The 22,843-nt window shown below is 42.7% G+C and overlaps 1 protein-coding gene across 3 annotated transcripts in view; it reads left to right on the top strand.

Moving 5' to 3' along the window:
* Positions 1-5,558: 5,558 nt before the first annotated feature.
* Snx19 (sorting nexin 19) overlaps positions 5,559-22,843 on the top strand; it is a 38,616-nt gene continuing 21,331 nt past the window's right edge. For 2 of the 3 annotated variants that reach the window (XM_055601291.1, XM_055601292.1), the window contains exons 1-8: positions 5,559-7,739; positions 9,671-9,809; positions 10,707-10,807; positions 10,916-11,035; positions 13,133-13,263; positions 14,712-14,808; positions 15,297-15,477; positions 17,760-17,889. In XM_055601291.1, coding sequence (XP_055457266.1) covers positions 6,051-7,739; positions 9,671-9,809; positions 10,707-10,807; positions 10,916-11,035; positions 13,133-13,263; positions 14,712-14,808; positions 15,297-15,477; positions 17,760-17,889 — 2,588 coding nt within the window. In that variant the 5' untranslated portion in view covers positions 5,559-6,050. The remainder of the gene's footprint in view (positions 7,740-9,670; positions 9,810-10,706; positions 10,808-10,915; positions 11,036-13,132; positions 13,264-14,711; positions 14,809-15,296; positions 15,478-17,759; positions 17,890-22,843) is intronic. The other variant, XM_055601293.1, reaches the window with a different exon arrangement.

Genomic DNA, 22,843 nt, shown 5'->3' with positions numbered 1-22,843 from the left:
TAATTTCTCCTTTAACCATCCATCCTCCAGCTCTGTATGTGCAGTCTAAGCAATTTATTTCAACAAATGAGCTCAATCGATAAACTCTCTGCAGCTATACAATTAACTACTTTTTAACAATTTATTTAACATTGTTATTAAGGGTCTTATTTTATCTCCATAGTCACACAGTGATGGAAGTCCCATTCAGCTGCGTTTTGAATTTATGCAGCCATTCCAACACTCTGTTATTGTTAGGACTTATTTGTGTGTTCTTTCTTTGCAGCTCTTGCCTAGATCTTCTATTACTGTCTAGGGATTTCTTGTCTGCTGTCCTTGTGTTCTGCATATGTTCCTCGGATCGTCGCTCATGAGAGCTTTCTTTTCCAAATAATTAATGGTCTTGAATTGAGAGTTCATAGTTATTCCATCTCAAGGTTATTCTTATTTTACAGTCTCCAAATCAGAATATTTTCTTTCAGAAGAGGTTTGTGTCTACCAGCCACAAGCTTTCTCTACCCTAGAATTTTTTCAAGCTTCTCTCAAAGATTGTGGCTCAAACTAGAAATCCGAGACTCAGTTGCACTTTTTTACAGCTATAACAAAGAACAATTGAAATGTGGTCCTATTAAGAACCACTGTCCCTGTGGCCACCTCTTCCTTCTCATCTTCTCATCACTGCTCACTACTCTCAGTGCTACCCTGATCTCAACATTTATTTCTCTGCTTTGTTTCTCTGTTTTATTTCAGGGTTGGATTAGAAACTGCACCTCAGACTCCTATACATCCTCTTATGAAACCATCAATCCGCCACAGTGTTTTCCCTTTAGTGTCTAGCTTGTTCTGCAGGGAAAGCCTCTAACAGAGTACCTAGCAGTCTGTGTGGCCAGACATAGAAGTTAATTCAAGAACCATGTCTGTATGAAACTAAAAGAAATATTAGTAACTCTCAGGGCTATCAGCCTCCATTTCAGTAGCCTGATAATAGCAGCACAATCGTTCACATAACCTACAGGTAGAAAGGAATTGTTATGGAACAAATTACATCCTTTCAAAGCTCACATGGTAAATCCCAATGCTCAGTATGCCTCAGAATGAGGCTGTGTTTAGAGATTGGCAATGAAACACGGTCATACTAGTGGGACTCAACGTGTGAGTGTCCTTCTAGGAAAACGTAGGGATTTCAGGACTATTCAAGTGCAGAAAAAAGACCCTGTGAAGGCACAATGACAACTGCCCCAAGGAGAGACACCTCCCCCCCCCCCACCTCCCACCCCCCACCCCTGCAAAGAGCTAACCATGTCAGTACTGTGCCTTCAACTTCCAAATTCTGTTGTTTCAAAAACTCTGTAACGTCTTTCTCATGACTCCTAGAAAACCAATGAAGAGTGCAAAGAATTAAGAGTCTTTCTCATTCTTATAATGACTCGTTCCTCTTGCTTTCCTGTGAAACTTTACACATCTCTCAAGGCCAGCTCACAAGTCACACCTTCCCTGTAAATTCCCCGAATGCACCTCAATCGCATATTTTGATGTATTTCCATTATAGGTCTTTTACACTGTATCAGCGTCTGTCTCTTATATTAAACGTGATTTCCTGAAGAGAAGTTACCTAAAGTTCATTTTTAAATTCTCAGTTCCTGCACACATCCTTGTAGGATGTGTGTATTTCTGAGGATACCACACTCTTTGCTGCCCTCTGGTGGCTGTTTACTCTCCAACACATCATCGAAAGCAGAACCAGGATGACACCCAGGCTCTCATGGCCTCTTTTAGGCAGTTGACTTTACAGTTTACAAGAAGCTGCTTCCTTCTCTGCTGAAGTTAACACACTCTCCTCCACTTTCTACACCGTCTGCAACTTCCTGGCCATTAGCGTTTATTAGTAACTTCTGTATCAACATCCACAATCTGCTTTATCCTAAAAATTGATGACTTCTAAGCCTAGTTAGATCTTCTTATAAACCTAGATCACCCAGGCACTGTGTTGCACACCTGTAATTCCCACAGTAGAGAGGTAGAAGCACCAGAATCACCAATTTGTGGGATATAAAGTGGGTTTGAGACCCTATGTTTTAAAGGAGATTAAAAACCCTAATAGTTTATTCATATTTTACTGGAGAAACCCACCGTTTGACTGCCCTCAAACTTAACCTTCAAAACCACTTTCATCTATATGCACTTTAGCTCTGTCATAGGCCAAGCAATGTCATCCATGATGACTTACATGTCCCGAGAATGTGTTGCTTTACTTAAGACCCTGTGGATATGGTTAAGTATCTTGAGATGGGGAGATGGTTCTGAATTACAGGAGAGGGTCTGATGTGACAACAAAGGTTTTTATAAGGAGACAGGAGGATCAGAGGTGGGAAAGAGATGTGACTACAGAAACAGACGGGCAAAGGTAGCAGGAATGTGAGACCAGGAGCCAGAGAGCACAGGTGTCCCCTAGATGCTGGAAAGGACTGGAAAACATGTTCCCTGGCCTCCAGGATGAGCACAGTTTTGCCAAACCATTTGAGGCTGCTAACTTCCCAAACTGTAATTTTTGATTCTGTAAGTGACAAGGCTCATGGCAACTTGACAGATCAGTAATAGGGAACTCTAGTAAACTGATCTCTAGTCTATCATAAATCTTTTTTTCTGGTTCACACATGCACTTTTCCTACCATACTCAAACATGTTCTCACAGCTGACTGACTGTCCATCTCCTGGCTTTATATCATTCCCCATGTACCTTGTCAGTATGGTTTTGTGTTTTAGCACTTCACTCCTCATGATGTTAAGGTTCTAACCATTTGCCATTTCTCTTTATCTACTCCTTAAATCTCAACATGGCAACATATTCAAATCCTGTTTGCTTCTCTCCTACACTGAGGGAACCATCTGAGGAGAAAACAAATGAACAATATACTGTAATGAAACTACAAACTCACTCATGCCTGGTGATGTCGACTAGTTCCTCCAAAACTATTTTTTTTTAGTTTGAATTTTGTTACTTCCTGTTTTCCAGCAATAGTTCTACATCACCACCCCTTCTTGACTCACCTGTGCCATCATCATAATTCTCTCCAGGAAAGTACTCTACCTTTCGGGTTTATTTTACTCTCATTTTTGTTGCTAGCACCAGAGATTGAATGCAAGGCCTTGAAGAAGCTCGACAACATTCAACCACCGAGCTATAGTCCTAGTCTTGTGTCCTTATTTTTTTATTTTGAACAAATTAAGTTTGAGTAAGTCATTCAGGCTGCCCTTGAGCTTACTCTGTGGTCCAGGCAGGTCTTTTAACCTACCTGCCCAGAGCTCGCAACTATCTTGTAATACAGGCCTATAACACTAAACCTGCTCTAACTTCTGTTTTTAAGAGAAATGTGAGGAATGGCACGAACTTGTTCCAACCTAGCCTCTTGTCCCAGTGCCTTTTGTTCTCGTGGTACCTAAAAAAAAGTCCCTCCCTATGCCCCTATTTTTCCTAGTCTATATTTTATTAAAATATGCTTACTTCTTTCTTGTTTGCAAATATAGGAGTAAGCATCCAGGAACCACCCTATTCCATAGGTCACTATCCATCCTTTGTGTTTGCATTTTATCATACTGTCTCTGACTGCAACTATCATGTCACATCACATTAAACATGACATCACGTTCAAATGTGTTCTCTTTTTGATTAGGCTGAGAACACCTTTAGGTGCATTGATGGCTTTTGTCTTCTTATCCCTAATGCTCTAGCACTAAGCTTTTAATGTTCTGAGAAACAACAAGTAGCAAGGAAAGAAGAGCCTCTTGAGAGGGGACTGACTAACCAGCCTCCTCCACCACGCGCACACACTATTCTATATCAGGCCTGACTCTCAACTCGTCCCAATGTTTAATCTGTTTGGAGACTAAGATCTGTCCCGAATCCCCAGGCAGAAGCTCATAGCCGTCCAAATGAGAAGTGCATTGGCATGTCCATCAAATCTGCTTCAGAATCAGGAAGACACTCTTGGCTACCTCAGTGCTCCAGACCATCTGGTCAGGTGGCATAACGCCCACTTACAAGGTTAGTTGCTTATTGCCCTGCACTTTTCATATTGTGATGCACAGAAACTTTTTTTTCTGAGCTGCCAAGAGAAGTCTTAAGTGGCATCATTAGTTCCTCCATCATTTAATTTTCTGCTGTAATTCTCATGCAGGTGGCAGGGATATTTATTTTTCCAGTGAAGTTCTGTCAGGTAATTGTTCCCAACAACAGAATGGTTTGGGGGGGGGGGGTCATAAGGGGCAGTATGCAGTTCTCATGTTCCTTTCCACTGGGAGGAAGGTGTCTGTGAAGTGACATTCAGCATGGACACATGGCCTAGTGATTTTTAACTTCAGAAATAGCCTTGCCTGCTTAGTGGACACTTGGATCCTAAATTATATTGTCAGCCTTAAAGGTGATTAGTTGTCAACCACATCCACTTATAAATGATAGTTTCTTTTGTATTCAAATGAAGTTACCGTCTCAACATCAAAGGTGGAGATGAGAAAGGCAGCTATAATATCTCTCCTGGTGACACGGGGTTTTTCGGTTGAAATTTGCCTAGGGATTCCAAGCCTCTTGGGAGTAAATAGCTACAGAATCACAAAGAACTATGCAAATGACATTTATCTGTGTGCAAATAGAAAGAGGAGCCACACTGTAGAACAGTTCCTAAGGACCACGGTAGAGACCTATACAGGCTTCACACAATATAGATAGAAACCCTTCTACACACAGCCAGGGCCACTTTCAGATACTAACTCTCTTTGTAGGTCATTCTTTTTGAGTAGACAACTAGCAGGGGTATTCAAAGCTGAAGACAGGCATGGGCATATTCCAAACCAAATGTGTTAGAGAATGACCTAAAAACGCCATCCCTACCTCTGCCTTGCTTGCCTGTGCGTCTGGGAAGGAAGTGCATAGAAAACTCTCTTCCTTCAAGACTCAGCACAAAGACCATTTTTTTAATGGGATCCCTTTAACCACTGTGATTCACTGGCATAGTTCCTGAGCTCACTTAACATTTTGTATTTCAGTATATTCCAAATGAACTCGCTTTACTGAAGCCCGTTTACATCAAATAAACTCATTTCCCCAATTAGCTGCAAGGGCTATGATGACCCGTTCTCCAATGCAGTGACTAAACATAGAAAATATTCACCAGAAGCCTACCCCACCTCACAAATATGACTTAATACTTACCTTTTACAACTCCGGAGGACAAATGAGGTGGACTGTGAATTGAGGATGGCAGGAGTTGGAGGGGAGTCTAGAGGAGGCAGGAAGAGTGTTTAAAATTCCTCAAGCTCCTAAAAAATATGCCTTTCAGGGAATGAAACAAACTGGATTACTGAAAGTTTACCTAAGCGGCTAGAGGTATTCACAAACAAAGCTTTAGAGAGCTATAGACATCCATACTTTTTGGCTCTGGTTGAGCTCTCAGGCTTGCGGAGCGGTGCGCCCGCCCGCCGTCGCCACTACTCCTCACCACCAGGGGGCGCCAGTGGCGCTGCTCCACCGGGCCGCTCTCCCAGCATACCCCGCTCCCGCAGGCTGCGACCCGGAAGCTGTCGCCGGCTGGCAGCCGGCTGGCAGCTTTGACCGCTTTGGAGCGGTGGAGCGTAGTCGCTTGGGTTGCCGGAGCTTGCTGTGGCTGCTGGCCGCAGCGGTCGGAAGAAACCCCCAATGAGTCCGCTCCAGACAGGGACGCAGTCTGGGCACGCGGCTCCCGGCGACGTGTGACCCGACCTGCGGGCCGCCGCTTCGGGCGCTCGTAAGTGTCTCTGGGCCGCGCGGGGCTGCGAAGAGACTCTCCGCCCGGGCCATGATGAAGGCCCTCAAGTTTTCTTCATCTCGGTCGGAAGAGGCTAGTTGGTGGGCTCATTTGACAGAAGCGAGCGGGAGAAGCCGGGCTTTCTCTGTCACTTTGCAGTGCCTGTAGTATCGAGGGGTCCAGAGTTCACTCAATAGCACCCGGACGTGTTCTTTTCTGGAACACTTCGTGCTCTCCTGACACCAAAGTAAAATAGGAGGCTGTCATCTGTGGAAACCACCTGCCCTTTCAGCCATGAAGGCAGAAACAGTGTGCCCGAGCCAAGAGAATACCCCTGAGCCCAGCTGTGTCTACAGTAATCTGTGGAGTAGCCGGAAGCTGGTGGTTATGGGGGCATTGCTAGGCTGGCTACTGGTCATCCACCTTCTGGTCAACATTTGGCTTCTGATCCTTCTGTGTGCATCGTTGGTGGTGCTGGGAGGATGGCTGGGTGCCAGTGCCATTGTAGGAGCTTCAGGTCAATTGCACCTGGAACGATTCATCAAGATCACCACCTCTCCTCCATGTCCCGAGGCAGAAAGGCAGCTGGAACAGGAGATTAATCGCACCATCCAGATGATCATCAGAGATTTTGTCGTATCTTGGTATCGCTCAGTGAGCCAGGAGCCAGCATTCGAGGTAGAGATGGAGGCAGCCATGAAAGGATTGGTTCAGGAACTTCGAAGGCGGATGAGCATAGTGGACAACCACGCTCTTACCCAGAGGGTACTGACTCTCTGTGGATGTCACCTGCAGAACTATATTCAGGCAAAGGAGGCTACTGCAAGGGAGCAGAGCTGTCCTGTTCAGCCCTCCCAGCTGTGGGATGCTTACTTCCAGGATACTACTCCCCATCCTGCCACAAACAGTCCCACCAATGAGATCGCTTACGCACGTGGTATTGTGAATTTGTTACTTCAAGGGTTAGTGCCCAAGCCCCACATGGAGACTAGGACTGGACGCCACGTAGTGGTCGAACTCATCACTTGCAATGTAATCTTACCACTGATCAGCAAGCTCTCAGATCCTGACTGGATCCACCTTATACTTGTGAGTATCTTTTCCAAGTATAGACACGATGTGGGGCAAGGCGCTAAACCCCCCTGCTCAGCCAGTGTCCTAGAGCAGCCCTCAGTGCCCACATCTCTGCCACTGACTGTTGAAGTTGAGAGTCTGCCCACAGGAAAAACGCTTTCTCCTGTAGCAGCCCCAGTACACTTAACCTGCAGTGAACCGGTCCCCTCCCCAGAGGTTGAAGAAGGCCATGAAGCTGTAGAGGGATATTTGGATGGGATGCTTGAAGAAAGAAAAGTAGGAAATAATTCCTCCCATTTTCTACAGCCAGATATCCGAGGCCCCTTGTTCTTATGTGAAGACTCAGAACTGGAGTCACCACTGTCTGAACTGGGCAAAGAAACCATCATGCTAATGACTCCAGGCAACTTCCTGTCTGACAGGATTCAAGATGCTCTGTGTGCCCTAGAGGATTCCCAGGCTCTGGAGCCCAAGGATGGCGAGGGATCTGAAAGCATGGAAGGAACAGAAGCCGAGGAGGCTCCAGGAACAGAAACAGAGACAGGCCTGCTGGTCTCCATGCTCAACTGTCCAGAGATTCAGATTGACACAGCTGACAAGGAGGTAGAACAAGGAGATGTCACCTCTCTTACGGTTTTGCTAGAGGAACCAGAAAAGACCTGCCCCTTACGACCTTCATGCTTAGAAAAGGATGTCACCAGTGGTGTGAGCTCCCTTGATCCTACTCTGACATCAGTGCCACTTCCCTCCTCTCCATCTGGTCCTCTCAGCTCAGCCACCTTCAGCTTTGAGCCCCTAAGCAGTCCAGATGGCCCAGTTGTCATCCAGAACCTGCGAATCACTGGCACCATCACGGCCCGAGAGCACAGTGGTACTGGATTCCACCCATACACACTGTACACTGTGAAGGTAACAGGATCACAGCTGCGCTCGCTCACTGGGTATGGGTTTGGAAGGCAGAGTCAGTAAGCAGAATGTTGCAAGGGCAGATAAAGGTATCCCCATGTTTAATTAAACAAATGTGTGAGTGCTGTGCCGCTAATTTGGAAGCCAGGATAGGCTCTTACCCCATAACCATAACCATACATACAGCTGTAGCAGCTCAGTGTTAGAATACTGAGGGTCAAATTTTTTTTTGGTTCTCAAACCTGGTTCCATTTTAGATTCACATGGGCTGCTTTTTAAATATACTGATTCTGACAGACAGATTCTGGGTAAGAATTTCTAAGAATGCATCCCAAGATTCTACATTAAAAAAATATTTATTTTTATTTTATGTCTGTATTTTGCCTGCATGTATGTAAGGGCATTGTGTGTCTGGTGCTTGTGGAGGCCAGAAGAGGGTTCACCTGCCTTCTGGAATTTCCGTGTTTATCCATCTAAGAACCATCACCAGTATGAGGCTGAACATACTACTCCTCCTGGTGGGGCCCAGTGCAAGATGACCTGGCATTGTAAAAATCACATAACATTTGAAGTTAAGACGGTGTTAGAGCTTGAAAGTTCTGTCCTGAATTTTGCCTGTCTTCTTCTCAGGACTTGTTAGAGAGTCTTCTTTGCTCACCTAGGCTCACAGTGAATTAACCCTTCCTCTCTAGCTCTAGAAATGGTCAAACACCAGCTCAGTTAGAATTACTAACATAAATAGAAGCACCCGTGCACTCATAGGTCTATCTACACTCAGTTGCAGGACCTTTATAAAACAGGCATCTCTTGAACACACAAGTTGCTAGGCAATGAATACCAGGTGATGGTCAAACAGTAGCATAACTTTAACAGTTTGCCTGCTTGTTCAGATTTTAGTTGTCTCTCTGGTATGCCCATGCTCACATACAAATGTCAGGTTCTGGCTATTTAATTTTCTTCTTGTGACATATTCATGTACTGATAGCAGAGAACAGTTTTTCTTCTTATCAGAATAATTAAGTTGTCCCTCACGGGGCAGGGCAGAATATTCCACAGAAGGCATCCTAGTTCTCAGGTGCTCCAAGCCTGAAAGCTCTGCCCTGAATTCTGCCTGTCTCTCTCCTCAGTATGTGTCTGAGAGACTTCTTTGCTCACCTCAGCTCATAGTGATTATCTCTTCCTCTCCTGCTCTAGAAATGTTCAAACACCAAGTTCTTCCGACAAGGAGATTTTTTTTTTAATCACTTGCCATTCTACATTATTTCAACCAAAGAATAACCAATTTCTGGCTAGAGCAAACATATGCACAGTTGGTCATAGCCCCTCTCTATCTGGGCTTCTCTGTTAGAAAGTCTTCCCTTGAGCAGCCATGGCTTTCATGCTGCTTGGGTGCTTGCTTTTCTAGGCATGTGCAGTGTGGATCATCTCCCCCACATCCTGGCCCTTTAGGCATATGAAGGCAGCAGATTGACCTCATAAAACATTCCCAATTGTCTAATGATACACCTAATATATACTTAACACAAAGAATTTCAGTTCAGTTCCAAGAATGACAATTAAAGGGATTAATCTGCCCAAGGCAACAAAAAGAGAAAGAAATATTCCAAGCAAAGACATACTTTATGCATATTTGCTGTTTGGGATTTGAAAAAGTTATGTAGCTACTTTGGGAGTAGGAACTTATGGACAGAAGTAATCATATGGAACGATGAAAAGTATTTGCCTGAGCAAGGGGTATCAAAGTACAGCTCCTTCAGCTGCCTTGGAGTTTGGGTTGTCTGTTAGAACTAAGGGTGACTGTTAAGGGTCTGCAGCATTAAGTGAAGCTTTTCCCCTTTAGCCAGACTCTGCTGTGGCCACTGAACAAGTCATTAAAGCCAGCGTCAATTCCATAAACCTCACTGATTCCATCCTTAACTCCGTTCCTTCCACAGTATGAGACAGCCCTTAATGGTGAGAACAGCAGCGGCCTACAGCAGTTGGCCTACCACACTGTGAACCGCCGATACCGGGAATTCTTGAACCTGCAGACCCGCCTGGAGGAGAAGCCAGATCTACGAAAGTTTATCAAAAGTCAGAAGTTCCCCAAGCTCCAAATGCCAGCTTGCAAATTATGCTTGGTGGCCTCTGGGTTTGTGGGGAGCAGAAGGCAGCACTGATATCGTCCTGTCCCCAAGTTTGCTTGAGAAGCTGTGGGGCCTAGAGCTGGACAGCTGTGATGGAATCCCCTCTGAGGTTGCCCTTGTGCCATGATTTGCTCTAGTGTCCCCATATAGTTTATACTTAAGCAGCAGTCACATTTCTACCTGTACCCATAGAATCACTTGAGAATCTAAATTAGCATTTCCAGGTCTGTGGATTATCTTAAATAACCCAGAAATCCTTGTCTTTAATAACAACTAAGCCTTTTGTGTGCTGTTTGACACAACTAAGGCACAAGGAAGAGTTTAAAATGTAATAAAATTTAATTATAAATAAGCTAGGAACTGTCTACTTTTGTTTTGGTTGTTGGTTTTAGATGCTAATGGTCACCCAAATAAATGATAAATTGGATGTAAATTATGCATTTAATTACATAGATAATATCAGGATAAGCTTCAAAGTCATGCCTGGTTCTCTTCTACATACTTTATATGTGTTAGCTCATGTAGCCGTCTAATGGCCCAGGAGCTAGGTATTATCATTCCTTACAGAAAAGCAAGTTACAGATCATGCAGGTTGTCTAAGGTCAGTATAGCATGAATTGGAGCCCAAACTTGAACTTGGGCCATTGGGCTTAAGAGAACTGATGTAACTGCTGCATTATATCTTCTCTTTACATTAATGAGAATAGATCATTGCATCACAACCCTGGGACCCAGCACAAAGCCTCGGGAAATATATTCAGTGATTCTGTTTGTTTTATATGAAATATCCATGTGGATGGTAAATGGATGATTTGGTTTGGTTTGGTTTTGCTTTGTTTTGAAGATGTGAAGGGTCCGAAAAAGCTCTTTCCAGATCTTCCGTTTGGAAACATGGATAGTGATAGAGTAGAAGCCCGGAAGAGCCTCCTGGAGTCATTCCTGAAGGTCAGCATCTTTTCTTCTGGCTTTGTTTGCATTCTCACCCCACACTTCAAACCCAAGGTAGTGAGCTCTGGGGCCTGGGATTTCTTCTAAAATGTTCTTCTATTGCAGCAACTCTGTGCCATTCCTGAGATTGCCAACAGTGAGGAGGTGCAGGAGTTCCTTGCTCTGAACACAGATGCTCGAATTGCTTTTGTCAAGAAGCCATTTATGGTCTCTAGAATAGACAAGGTAACAGCAGAGCCACTGTGCTCAGCTTTCATTCCTGTCTGCATGCGTGCAGTGTCCGTTAGAGTGGAAACCATGCTGGGAAAAATAAGTGCATAATTAGAGGAAGCATAGAGAAAGTCAATAGAACATGGACTAACATTTTCAAGACCTGTTGCCAAATATTAGCTGGACCATCAACTTGCCTAATCATAGTGAGCAACTGTTGGAAGACGGTGCCCTCAATATAATATATATTATATTATAAATATTATATATACCTCCTGGAATTACTGTGATACTGTTCTATTGGAGGTGTGTAAGAACAAAAGTGAACCTCCATGGATGGCAGAAGGTATTCTTCCGGAGAGACTAGTTATTCACATCATTGGGCACTCAGCAAACAGCTCTAAGATAGGACATTACCTGGGATTGGTGTGGTGATCCTCTGCTGGAGAACACAACATGCAGAGGATGTTTTATTCTTCAAGAAGGTGTCTCAGGACCTGTATAGGTGGTAGGAGAAGGATACTTGTGTAATACAGTACATTGGAGCCTCAGTGATAGATATTAGAGAACATCCTTTATTATGGGGAAAAACCCAAACTAGAAAGAGATAAACTAGGTCAAACTCCCAGAGTTCTGAGCAGATATGTTCATTGATCCTTTCCTCATTTCCTTATGGGGAACTTGCTTTGTTATTGCCTGTTTCTCTGTTTTTGGTAGGATCTCATCATAGCCTAGTGTGGTCTGGAACTACTAATATGGTCCCGCTGGTCTCAAATTCATCCTTGTCCTCAGCCTCTCAAATGCTCGGATTACAGGCAGGTGCCATCACATTCAGCGAGGCTGACTATTTTGAGCAAGGCACTGTACTAGTTTCCAGTAAGGCCAAAGTGGAGTCCCTCCCATCAATTACAATCCTTGAGGCCTAAAAGAAAGTTGTGTTATATTTGTGTGCATATGCACACTAGAGCATTCAACCATCCATGTGTGTGGAGGACACAGGAGATTACTCCTATCTTTTGAGACAAGGATTCTCACTGACCCTGAAGTTCTGTAGTATTGGCTAGACTGGCAGGCCCTGGGATGTGCCCCCAGCCCAGCAGCACTGGAGTTATAGATGTGTAGCAGCACACCCAGTTTTTCTGTAAGTGCTAGGAATCGTGAGGAAAGACTTCACCCATTGAGCCATCACCCCAGCCTACAAATTGTTTTCTAAGCTGAGTTTTTTATGTTCATGCTGTCCTGTCTCTTCCTGGTTTGTTTTCCCAGTGCTCCCTGTGGTTTTGCTGATTGTCCAGTATGTCTTGGCTGTACTAGCTGTGCTGCTGTGCGGGATTACCACAAGAATGAGTTACAGAAGGCCTGCTGCTACTCTGAACCAGCAGCACTTACTAACATATGTTTACCTTCATTTCTTTGATTTTTTTTTTTTTTTTTTTTGGTTTTGTACATTTGATAGCAAAGAAATGCATGTCGCTTTCTCATTCTGAAAAAAGTATAGATGATTCTTATCTTTTTCACAGGTGTTTTTTTTCTTTATAGCAATTCCATTTAGCTTAACTTCAGGCCTGAGTGATTTTTATTTTTCTATACCTAAAGAAGAAAATTGTTTGATCTGACTACAAATCCAGCTTGTTACTCTATGAACCCTTGCAATGTGTTTATATCATTTAAGCTGCTACACTGTATTTTTTTTTCTTTTTACATAAAAAGGTGGTTCCTAGTTTCCAAATTGATAATACTGTCACCAAAGTGTGAATTAGTGGAAATAACAATGGTATGTAAGGAAAGAAAAATGGAGATGAGAAGAAAAAAAAATAATTAAAAGTATTCCCGACCTGAGGAACTCCCATGAGTTTTTGTTTCTCCTCCTTTCCCTTTTGGCTTCTTGTCCTGTGGTATTGTTTTTCTTACACCATGGAGAAGATTGTTCTAGACAGAGAGACAAAGAATTGTTGTCTCTGGCTGGTTTCTGACTTTCTCAAGGCTAAGGCTCTGTATGGCTGGCTCTTTTCATCCTGTGGTGTAAAGCACAGAGATATGACTGCACTGTTCTCTGTCACTGCCATCAAGGATGTGCATAGCCATACTGACCCCTTACCTCCAACCCTGCAGATGGTGGTGAGTGCTATCGTGGACACCTTGAAGACAGCATTTCCTCGCTCTGAACCCCAGAGCCCCACGGAGGAGCTGAGTGAAGCTGAGAATGAAAGCAAGCCCCAGACAGAAGGCAAGAAGGCTAGCAAGTGAGAAGCCCTTCAGTGGCTCAGGGCCCCTGTCCTCAGCTTGATTCCTAGTCCTCAGCCAAAGCTCCCTTCCATCCTTAAGCCCTAGAGGAGAGGAGGTGCATGCTTCCCACTGGCTTCTTAGCAAATCCAGAGGTTGGCTTCTACAATGCTCTACCCAAGTCATCTGGGATGCTGCCAAGGCAACACTGCTGAGCATGTGCTCCTGCACAGGGAACCCTGGCCCAACTCACTGCGAATTTTGACTAGAAGGGAAGACTCCAGAGGCTGGTTACTCTTCTTTTTGTAGAAATTGAGGCGCATCTTTCCTACTAAGAATCAAGGCTTATAATTGATTTGTTTGCCATCGTTTTTGGAAAATTTGGCTCAGAGAGTACTTATCCAAGCAATAAACAGGAAAGAGCTAGTATGGAAACCTGCAGGGTGTATTTTAGTAACTGGTTTATTGCTACTCTCTGCCACAATAACGTCCCAGCTGGTTCCTGGAAGCACTCCACACCAACATGTGGAAGAGAAGGACAACACATGCACCCTTATTGAGAATTTTGTGTGAATGTGGTCCATTGGGGAGGAAGGGAAGCGGAGAGAGAAAGAGAGACTGTAAATGAATATGTACCTGACTGGTTCTATTCGTGTTCATGTTATGAGCCAGCAATATTGTCTTCACAGTACTCTGGTACTTAGCCTTTAAAATAAAGACTTATTTTATTTTTATGCATGTGTATGGATGTGTATATGTGTACATGTATGCTAGTACCCACAGAGATCAGAAAAGGACATCAGATCCCCAGAGCTGGAGTTATAGACAGTTATGAGCCACCTGATATGCGTGCTAGGAACTGAACTTAGGTCCTTGGAAAGAGCAGTAAGTGCTCTTAATCTTGGAGCCATTCCTGTAGTCTCAATACTTAGCCTTTCATTTGAGCTCATGTGTGAAACAACCATGATGTCTGTATAAAAGTGACCGTATTTTTTTTGAAGCTATCATGTGTGTAATTCTCCAGTCTTATATGGAACACAAGGGGAACAAGTGATTGTCCCCAAAAGATACCAAAACAGTAACAAAAACCCTTAGTCTATGACATTTGTCTGTTTAATCTTCAACAAAATTTCCATGCATGCCTACCATGTGCTAGCCTGCCATCCAGCCTCTGAGAATATAGCTGTGACAGATTAAGCACTATTTTACTTGACAAAAGCCCTTTCATAAGTACTCTATAAACTTAACAAAATATAGCACTGTCTTTGAAGAATTGCCAAGTATGCGTTGTTTGGGAGATTTCAGGGTCCCATCTTCCAGGTAGTTAGCATGCTAAACCCCACCCCCACCCCAGAGTAAGCATGGATTTTTTTGTGTTTTAATAACGTTGCCATTACTTGCCAGCCTCTTTTTTAGGGACTATGATCATGAATTTTTGCCTTACGTTTTGCCTTTGTTTCTGTGTCAGGTCCAGACTGAGGTTTTCATCCAGTAAAATTGCTCCTGCGCTGAATATAGCTGAGGCACAAGACAGGATTGTCTACTGCCTCCAGGAAGGCAATGTGGTAAGAGCCCAAACCCAGAATACTGCCAGAATTACAATCTGAGGTTTTGATCCTGCAAATATAGTAGGTAGGATGCTTCTCCAAAGTCAGAGAAGAATCAGGTGCCCTGGTCAAGCACTTAGCTAATATCTGGGTCTTCAAATTTTATGCTAAAAATGTTTCCTCTAGTGCTTTAGAATTGTATCGGTTCTGAGTTGACAAGTTGGCTTCTTATGGTAATGGGTTTGAAATAATAATGACAGCATGAGAAGGAGACCCGGTTTCTAGATGAGAACAGATGATCCAGCAGTGTACAAAAGTTATTATCCCAAAGCAGGTTAGTTTTACTTGCAACTTGAATAAGGAGTGAAAACTTCCCTGACATGGCCACAGGGTTAGTGAGCTCTGTGCACATGGTACTTTTGCAGATGAGAGATGGAAAACCTTGATGCTATATTTATTCTGACTTGTGCATTATTGGTGACCTTTGCCACTGTTTGTTTCTTCAGGGGTCAGAGATACTGTCCATGTCTGGCATAGAATCTTTCATTGAAAAGCAGACAAAGTTACTGGAAATGCAGCCAGCAGAAGTCCCAGATAAAGATCCACAACAAGTCCCCAACGAATGTGTAGATAGTGGTTTGCTGGATGAAGCTGTGGTAGCCCAAGAGTTCAACAAGGCTGACCCAGGTGAGTGACAAGACCTTTGCTTCTGCAATAAAGAGCCAGGGAGATGTCCACTGGGACTCATGGTAGGTGGACTGTATAACTCTGATTTCCCTTGTGCTCAGCCAAGAGACCCATGTGTTGAAGTACTTCCAAAGATAGAGATGCCAGGGTCCAAAGGTAGAAATGGTTTTCAGATCTAGTCAAGCATCAGGGAAATATCTGTATGCATAGTATCACTGTGTTAATTTTGGCATGGGGGCTACTGTCTTTTTCTAGACAACTCCCATCTGTCAGTGTCTGTGGTACCACTTTCCTGATGTTTCTCTCTCGCTCCACACTCTCTTTATCCCCTCTCTTTGTTTCTGTTTCTCTCAGTCCCTTTTTGGGTTCCTTAACATCATTCTGGAAATGTTGTAGTTGTGTTCATCCCTGGGTAAGCACATGTGTACTGTGAGCTTCTGCCTTTGCCCATATACCAGTGATGCCTTCATAGTGAATGGCATACATCTCCATGGATAGACCACAAAACAACTGAAACAGACATCATCACCTAGAATTCATCTTCTCCCAAGACTGGACCTGCTTTACTTCCTGCCATTGCAGATGGATCTTTCTAGTTTCCCAGGGCAAACAGGCAGAGAAGATGAAGGGTCTGAGCCCCACCTAAGCATTTTCTTTCCAAGAGAAGGTCAAGTATTTCCTGCAGAGGAAAACTCAGAACCTAGCTTTTCATATGTTCAGTGACATAGAATGTAAGAGGAAGAAAGTTTTATTGGACTGGAGAGATGGCTCAGCCATTAAAGGCTAGTCTCACAACCATAAAAGTAAGAAAGTTATATTGATTAACTAAAACAAAGACCCCTGCTAAGACAATGATCACAAAACCCTGAGAACAGAAAGGGAATAAAAAACTAATTTTACATTTTTTCCCAGGTGCTCAAGAACAAATAAATCACCTGGCCTCTGTTACATGGATCTCAGTTTAATCATGTGACAAAACGGGGCTTCTGACTGTCCTAGTTAGCTGTGATTGTCAACATGACACACCCTAGAGTCATCTGAGAGGAAAATCTCAATTGATTGAGGAATTGCCTAAGTCAGCTTGTCCTATAGGCATGTTTGTGAGGTGTTGTCTTGATTACTAATGTCTCTGTGTTAGTTTATCGCTTTCCTCAAAAGGACCTATGGTCATTTGTTTGCTTTATTTTAACTGCTATGACTACATGTTACCACAGGGTGGCAACCCCAGACAAATGCTCCTACTGAGGAAATGGTGGTGAGGAGGCAGTTTCCTGAGGTAGTAGCCCACCTTCGAGCAAACGACTAGAAAGCAACTCATCATTTTCCACACCCCCTTGAAATACAGCACAGAAAAAGAAAATATATACTTGGAAGAGTCTAAAATGAAGTGAGATTCAGTTCTAACAGATCTGCCCAAACCCAAAGTGATTTGTGTTCTAAAACATCCTTGGAAGAGGAAAGCTGGTGTAGGCTGGTCCAGAAAATCCCCATTGAGCCTAGTCTAGCAGAACACTGTTGGTTATAATGATAACATTAATCACAACAGAAATACCAGGTTCCCTGAATCATTGTGAAACATCATCAAACCCCTGGGACACTGCTATGACATGAGAGCCTCAGCACAGATTTAGAGAATAGATGCTTCTGTCCCGTGAATAGATAGATGTTCAGGACACTTCAGCCCAGGATCAACATGAGCCCATCTGTGGCCCCTCAGGTCTTCCAAATGGGAAAGAAATTAGTAAAAACCGGCATTTTATCAGAGGTGTGGTGCTTTCCCTAGAACCACATGTTATCTCAAAGTTAGACTAAAGCCTCCTGAGCTCACCCCCCAGCTCTGTGTAATAGAAATGGTTTTACAGGAGAATGAAGCCCAGCTCTTTCCCCCAACTGGCCCACTCTTTTCCATGATCCATTGTAGGGTCTAGTGGAAGGGACAATGTGTTGCTGGTTCCAGTCATTCACCAGTTGTAAGCCCCTAATTGAAGTAGAATGGAGTCAGAACTCTGGAGAAATACAAGGGAAACTGATGCCAGGTAGGTAAAATAATGCAAAATCTGTTAATAAGATAAACCTGTCACCACAGAACATCAGAAAACAAAAAAGTTGAAAAACATACTGAGTACATCACTGAATGTTCTAGATATAAGCATTTCTTGATTTATATTGCACAAAGGGATCTCAGAAATATAGGATAATGACAAGAAGCTAGCCCTAGCTGCCACTAAAGTTCTGAAAAAGGAGTATCACTACCTGAGTCACATGTGATGCTTTGTCTCCAGGAACAGAGATAGAGTTAGCTGACACGGCCTTCGACCTCATCCTCTTGCTGTTAATGGAGCAGTGGAAATGGCTGTGTACTGAAAACATGCAGAAGTTTCTCCGCCTTGCTTTTGGAACTCTAGTGCAGAGGTAAGATTGCTGGGCTCTCTGTTACTTTAGAGCCTCAATTTACTAAGGAAGCTGGACAGGGAACTTGTTTCTGTAATAGGAAAGTTTAATGTAGCATTTAAGGAATCTATGACCTCAACATTCTAGGAGTGTGGGGAAGAAGACTCTATTAGTAACCTTCTGTAATCACCTTATCTAAAGTTTGAGTGTATCTAATTCTCTAAGATTTCTGACCTATAAAGCACACTGAATTACAGATATCGCCTGTGTTTCTAGAGTACTTTAACTCAGTCTGCCTACTCTAGTCCATCAATTTAACACATTAGAGATTCCTCACACAAGGCACCAAAAAGCGTCAATTTAAACACATTAGTCATTATCTCAGTCACCAGTATGTCACATTAAGAGAAGAATCCAAGCACTTCCCCTTGGGGTCATTGGACCCTGAGTGAACCCAGACTTGAATACTTCAACTCTCTCCCATGTCTCCCATCTCTTATAGGTTTGGTTTCTGACTCATCTGTAATCTGTTGCATGAGTCTGAATCTGTGTCCCTGTGCCTGTGTGAATGCTGTTTTGTCTATGTGTGTCCCTAACAAAAGACTTCTGTTCTGATTTTATCGGGCAGCACAGACAGCGTCACTTGGGAGAAGGAATGATGCTTTATAGAAACCTTCAACAGAGTTCTACAGGGATTAAGTCACTGACTGTAGCTGACCCCAAATAAGAAACTAACAAAAGTTCCCAAGGAATATACATATGTTGTTTCCAGTGTTCATGGTGGATATTTGTTTATAAAGTTACTTTCAACCTGTTTTCTGTTTTCAGCATCTATTACCATAACACACATACATACGTGTGTTACTCTTGGGTCAAGGCATGAAGAGTGCATAAGATTAAAGATAGTCATTATCTCAGGTTGTAAACCTTGATTACATGGTAAACTCAAGGCAAATAAGGTTGGTTGTTACATTGTTCTCTTAAATCCAAGTTAAACAAATGGAGAACATACAGTGTTAAGTCTTCCCGTGACCTCAGAGTCATCCACAAGTCATCCACAAGGTCCAGCAAAAGTTCCAATCTCTTAGAATGTAAGAGATAATCTCATAATAAAGTGGCACCACATTCTGGGAAGAGTTCACCATCCGCACATCCCCAAGCCCTGTGTCTCTCTTTCATCTTTGTGCAATGGCCATTCCTCTTAATAGCACATAATATTTATAAAATGGTAAAACAGGGGAGACACTTGGACTTCCAGTTTAGCTTTATCTGAGCTTTATAGATAACTTAAAAGGTTTATGAATAGATGAAGGTTTCTACAACTTATTTCTTATCCAGCCTATGACTTTTCCCATTCTCTCGTGCTTGTCATAGTAATAAACATTTTTCAGATTTCATTCACTTTTTATAGCATACTCTCACTTTCCCCTAAATTAAGGAATCCTCTTTTTCACTCATGCTTTTTGACGGTGATACTTATAATAATATATTATATAAATTATCCATTTTCCTCAAAGTAGTGATTCTCAATAGGGTTCTTTTGTTCCCAGAAGACATTTAATAACACTGGAGGAGTTTTTGGTTGTCACAACAGGGAAGGAGTGTCAAAAAGCCCCTGGCATCTAATGGGTAGAGATCATGGAAGCTGCTTCCCATCTTTGTTACACAGAACACCCCCTGCTGTACTCTTATGCCCACCCTCTCCCACTCTCCTGAGCACACAGTGATGGCATATTCTTCCCAAAATACCTCTCATGCTAAGATTGAGAAATTGTTCCTTCGCTGTTATTTCAAGGGCCACAAGGACCTACATAGGTGCTTGGCCTGGTAGAGCCTCTTTAAATATTTGGCAGAAGAATAAACATTTTCCTTCCTGACACTTTTGCAGTTAAAGCTCTACTTCTATTTTTTACTCTGTTAGCTGTGAGTGCTACTAACTGGATCTTTATTTCTCTTCACCTTTTATTGAGCTTCCCTTTACTGATCTAAATGCTTCCAAGAGTAAAAAGATCCTTAGTAATGTAGTATGAAATCTGGTAGTATGTGGGTACATGAAGTCTATAGTATGTAAGCACTGATGACACCACTCCTTTCAAGCCATGTACATAGTGAGTTGGCTTGAGAACTCAAGAAATGATTCAATGGGAGCAAAACAGCTTAGCAGCACTGGGAGAAACTAGAAACAAGATTGAGATCCATAACTTAGAAGCTTGGAGGAGCTACCCTGAAGTGAGAATAACTCAGAATAGTAAAGAACTTGGGCAAAACAGATGCAGAGCAGAGACATTTATCCAGAGAGTTCTAGGAAGACTACTGAATAACCAACATCTCACGGGGAAGCTAAATCAGCAAAAGGACACCCGAGGCATACATAAACAGGGAAAGTTAAACAAACCATCCACACTTCTGGAGCAAATGGAGTGAGGAAGGGACTGCCTTGTGCTGGTCTGAGCTGTCTCTTGGCTCAGTGATAGAAATCTGTAAGCTGTCTTACAGCATTCACTCGGCTTTAAAGTACTTGTCTTACTATCCAACTGGGGATTTATATCTGTCTTCTATCTTCAGTCTTTGGTGTTTTGTCTTGTTTTAAGTATTACTAAAGGTTGGTCAGTAGTGTACAAAACAGGCATGGGTCCCTGCTTTTTCTTATTTTAAAATGTAATGGAGGTGAGCACTGAAATTCAGGCCTTGTCCTAATAAAAAACTGAGTCAGTGGTGGAGTCAGAATTCTACCTAGCTGCTCCAAAGCCTGATCTACTACCACAGACTACTTTCCATGTTTTGTGCTTTGCAATTTGTTTTCTCACCTGGAAAATGGAATTAATGATGCTAATTTTTTCTTCATGTATATTACAAAGTATACAATAAATGATAGGCCTTGATATTTGTACTTCAGACTAGGAAATAATAAAAGATATCTTATGTTTCTAAAAACTCCAGCTAATGGCTCCATATTAGCTTCACTCTGTGTTTAAGATCTCCACCACATGACAGTCTCTGTTGCCAGTTACAGTCATCCTTTTGTGCCTGACTGAGCAACACAGATTTGAGCTTTCAAACAATGAAGGCTCCGTGAGGCCTGTGAAGTTGATTTAGGTACCAGTGGGTTATTTTATTAAAACAGCAACCAGCAAAGTACCAGACTTACATCAGGAGCAAAGCACCTGTTCCCTGAGGGTACAAGACAGACAAACACACACAGTACTCAGTTTCAATCGTGTTTTCCAGATTTACTGGCGTTTTTGGTGACATGGGTAGGGAGGGCTCTTAGAACCTTTTCCTAAAGAGAAGAGTTTAGGAGTCAAGCTAAGTGTCTCTTCTTTCCATCCCTCCTCCTGGACACTTCTGTTAGCCCAGTTAGCCAGGCAGACAGTGGTCTGGTGAATGAAGAGTAGCAAAACCCATATGTGACTCCAGCTTAAAATGGAGTCAGAAGGGATTCACTTCTGAGTATCCTGACTCCTTAATTTTTCACTTTTCATTCTCTGTGATTTTGTTGTTTGCTTATGCTTTGTTTTATGAAATAGAAATATGTTTTGGAAAAGCAGAAACATTGTTGTGGCTACCTTTGAAAAATCTGTAACTCTGGTCAGTATTACCTGTTCATTCAAGTACTCCCAGGTCTTGTTATTATTGTTGTTGCTCTTCAGGTCTGCCAAAAAGATCTATTTCCATCCATCCGCTTTCTTCTTAGCCATTGTGCTATCTGTAAGTTCAAGGTTTAGAACTGCAGAGACTGAGAACCTCTATACCCACCCAACCCTTCTGCAGGCTGATAAATGAGGACCATCTCTTTCCTTGTTCAAGACCTCTGTAGGGAGCTACAAATCATGTCCCCCATCTTTTTATAGTGCTTTTTTATTTGATTCTAAGAATACATCCCAGTTTTGTAATGTTTTAGATGTTCTCTTAATAGGAAGAAGAAGAGGGGGAAAGTCATGGTCTTGGATGGAGGGATAGTTTAACTCCTATGGCCCATAATCCCCCACTTGTGTGGTCACATGAAGAAAACAGGGCTCACTTCAGGATCCAAGGTCTCTTAATGGATAATCTTTTCGGCTTGCATGTATTTGCTATGCAGCAAATGTTTATTGAGAGATTAATTCACACAGACATTATATGTTATACTTTGATTATATTTTATAGTTTAATCCCTTTAAAGAGCTCTGTGAAAGAGGTACTATGATCCCTACTTCTAACATGAGGAATCTATGGTTTATAAGGAATTTGAGTTATTAAATAAAAACCATAAAGTTCATAAATAACATATGCAAAATCTAAAACACATTTTTCAACTTTTCATCTAAAGAGATTCTGCTAACTTTCAGGATCAGAACTTTGCCCTATGGTTTCAAGGAATAAGAGCCAACCCAAAAATCACTGCTCAGAGTGGGAAACATTCCCTATGAGGAGGTTATCAGTTATTCTATAGCTTCCAAATTGCTTGTCCATGTCTACATGAACGAAAGAGAGCACTTCTGACCTCTGACATTAGCCTCCATGACTGTCCCCTGGACAAACCATAGACTTTATTTTTAAATGGGTATTTGTGTAGTAAGCAAAGAAGCTGGGAATTTGACCTCTCCTGGAGCTGTAGGACACACACCCACTCTGACCCCACTATAGCAGTTGATGTATGAGGGCCTAGTGTCCCCATGCATGTCACCCACATTTCTCTCTGAAACCTCAGATAGCTGAATCATATCTTTTTGCAAGGCACTTGGGTCCTGTCCTTTATGTGCTTTAAGCATGGTGGCTGTTACTGTCCACAGATGGCTTCTGTGGCTCCTTTACTTTTTCAGAACACTGTGCAGTCTTGGTTTCTAGGAGGGGACAGCCACCTGAATGTAGTTGCCATGCCCCCTTTAAATGTGCTCACTTTCTACCCTCTAGCATCATTATCTCCATGCAGACATGTTTACTTCTGCTGCTTCCAGCTTCCTTTACTCTCCCTGCTCCCTTAAAAGACCTATAT

This window comes from Psammomys obesus, unplaced genomic scaffold (assembly GCF_907164565.1).
Source record: "Psammomys obesus unplaced genomic scaffold, mPsaObe1.curated_primary_1811, whole genome shotgun sequence".
Lineage (NCBI taxonomy): Eukaryota > Metazoa > Chordata > Mammalia > Rodentia > Muridae > Psammomys > Psammomys obesus.
The sequence above is the reverse complement of the archived record's forward strand: the minus strand, read 5'-3'. Positions and strand labels throughout refer to the sequence as shown.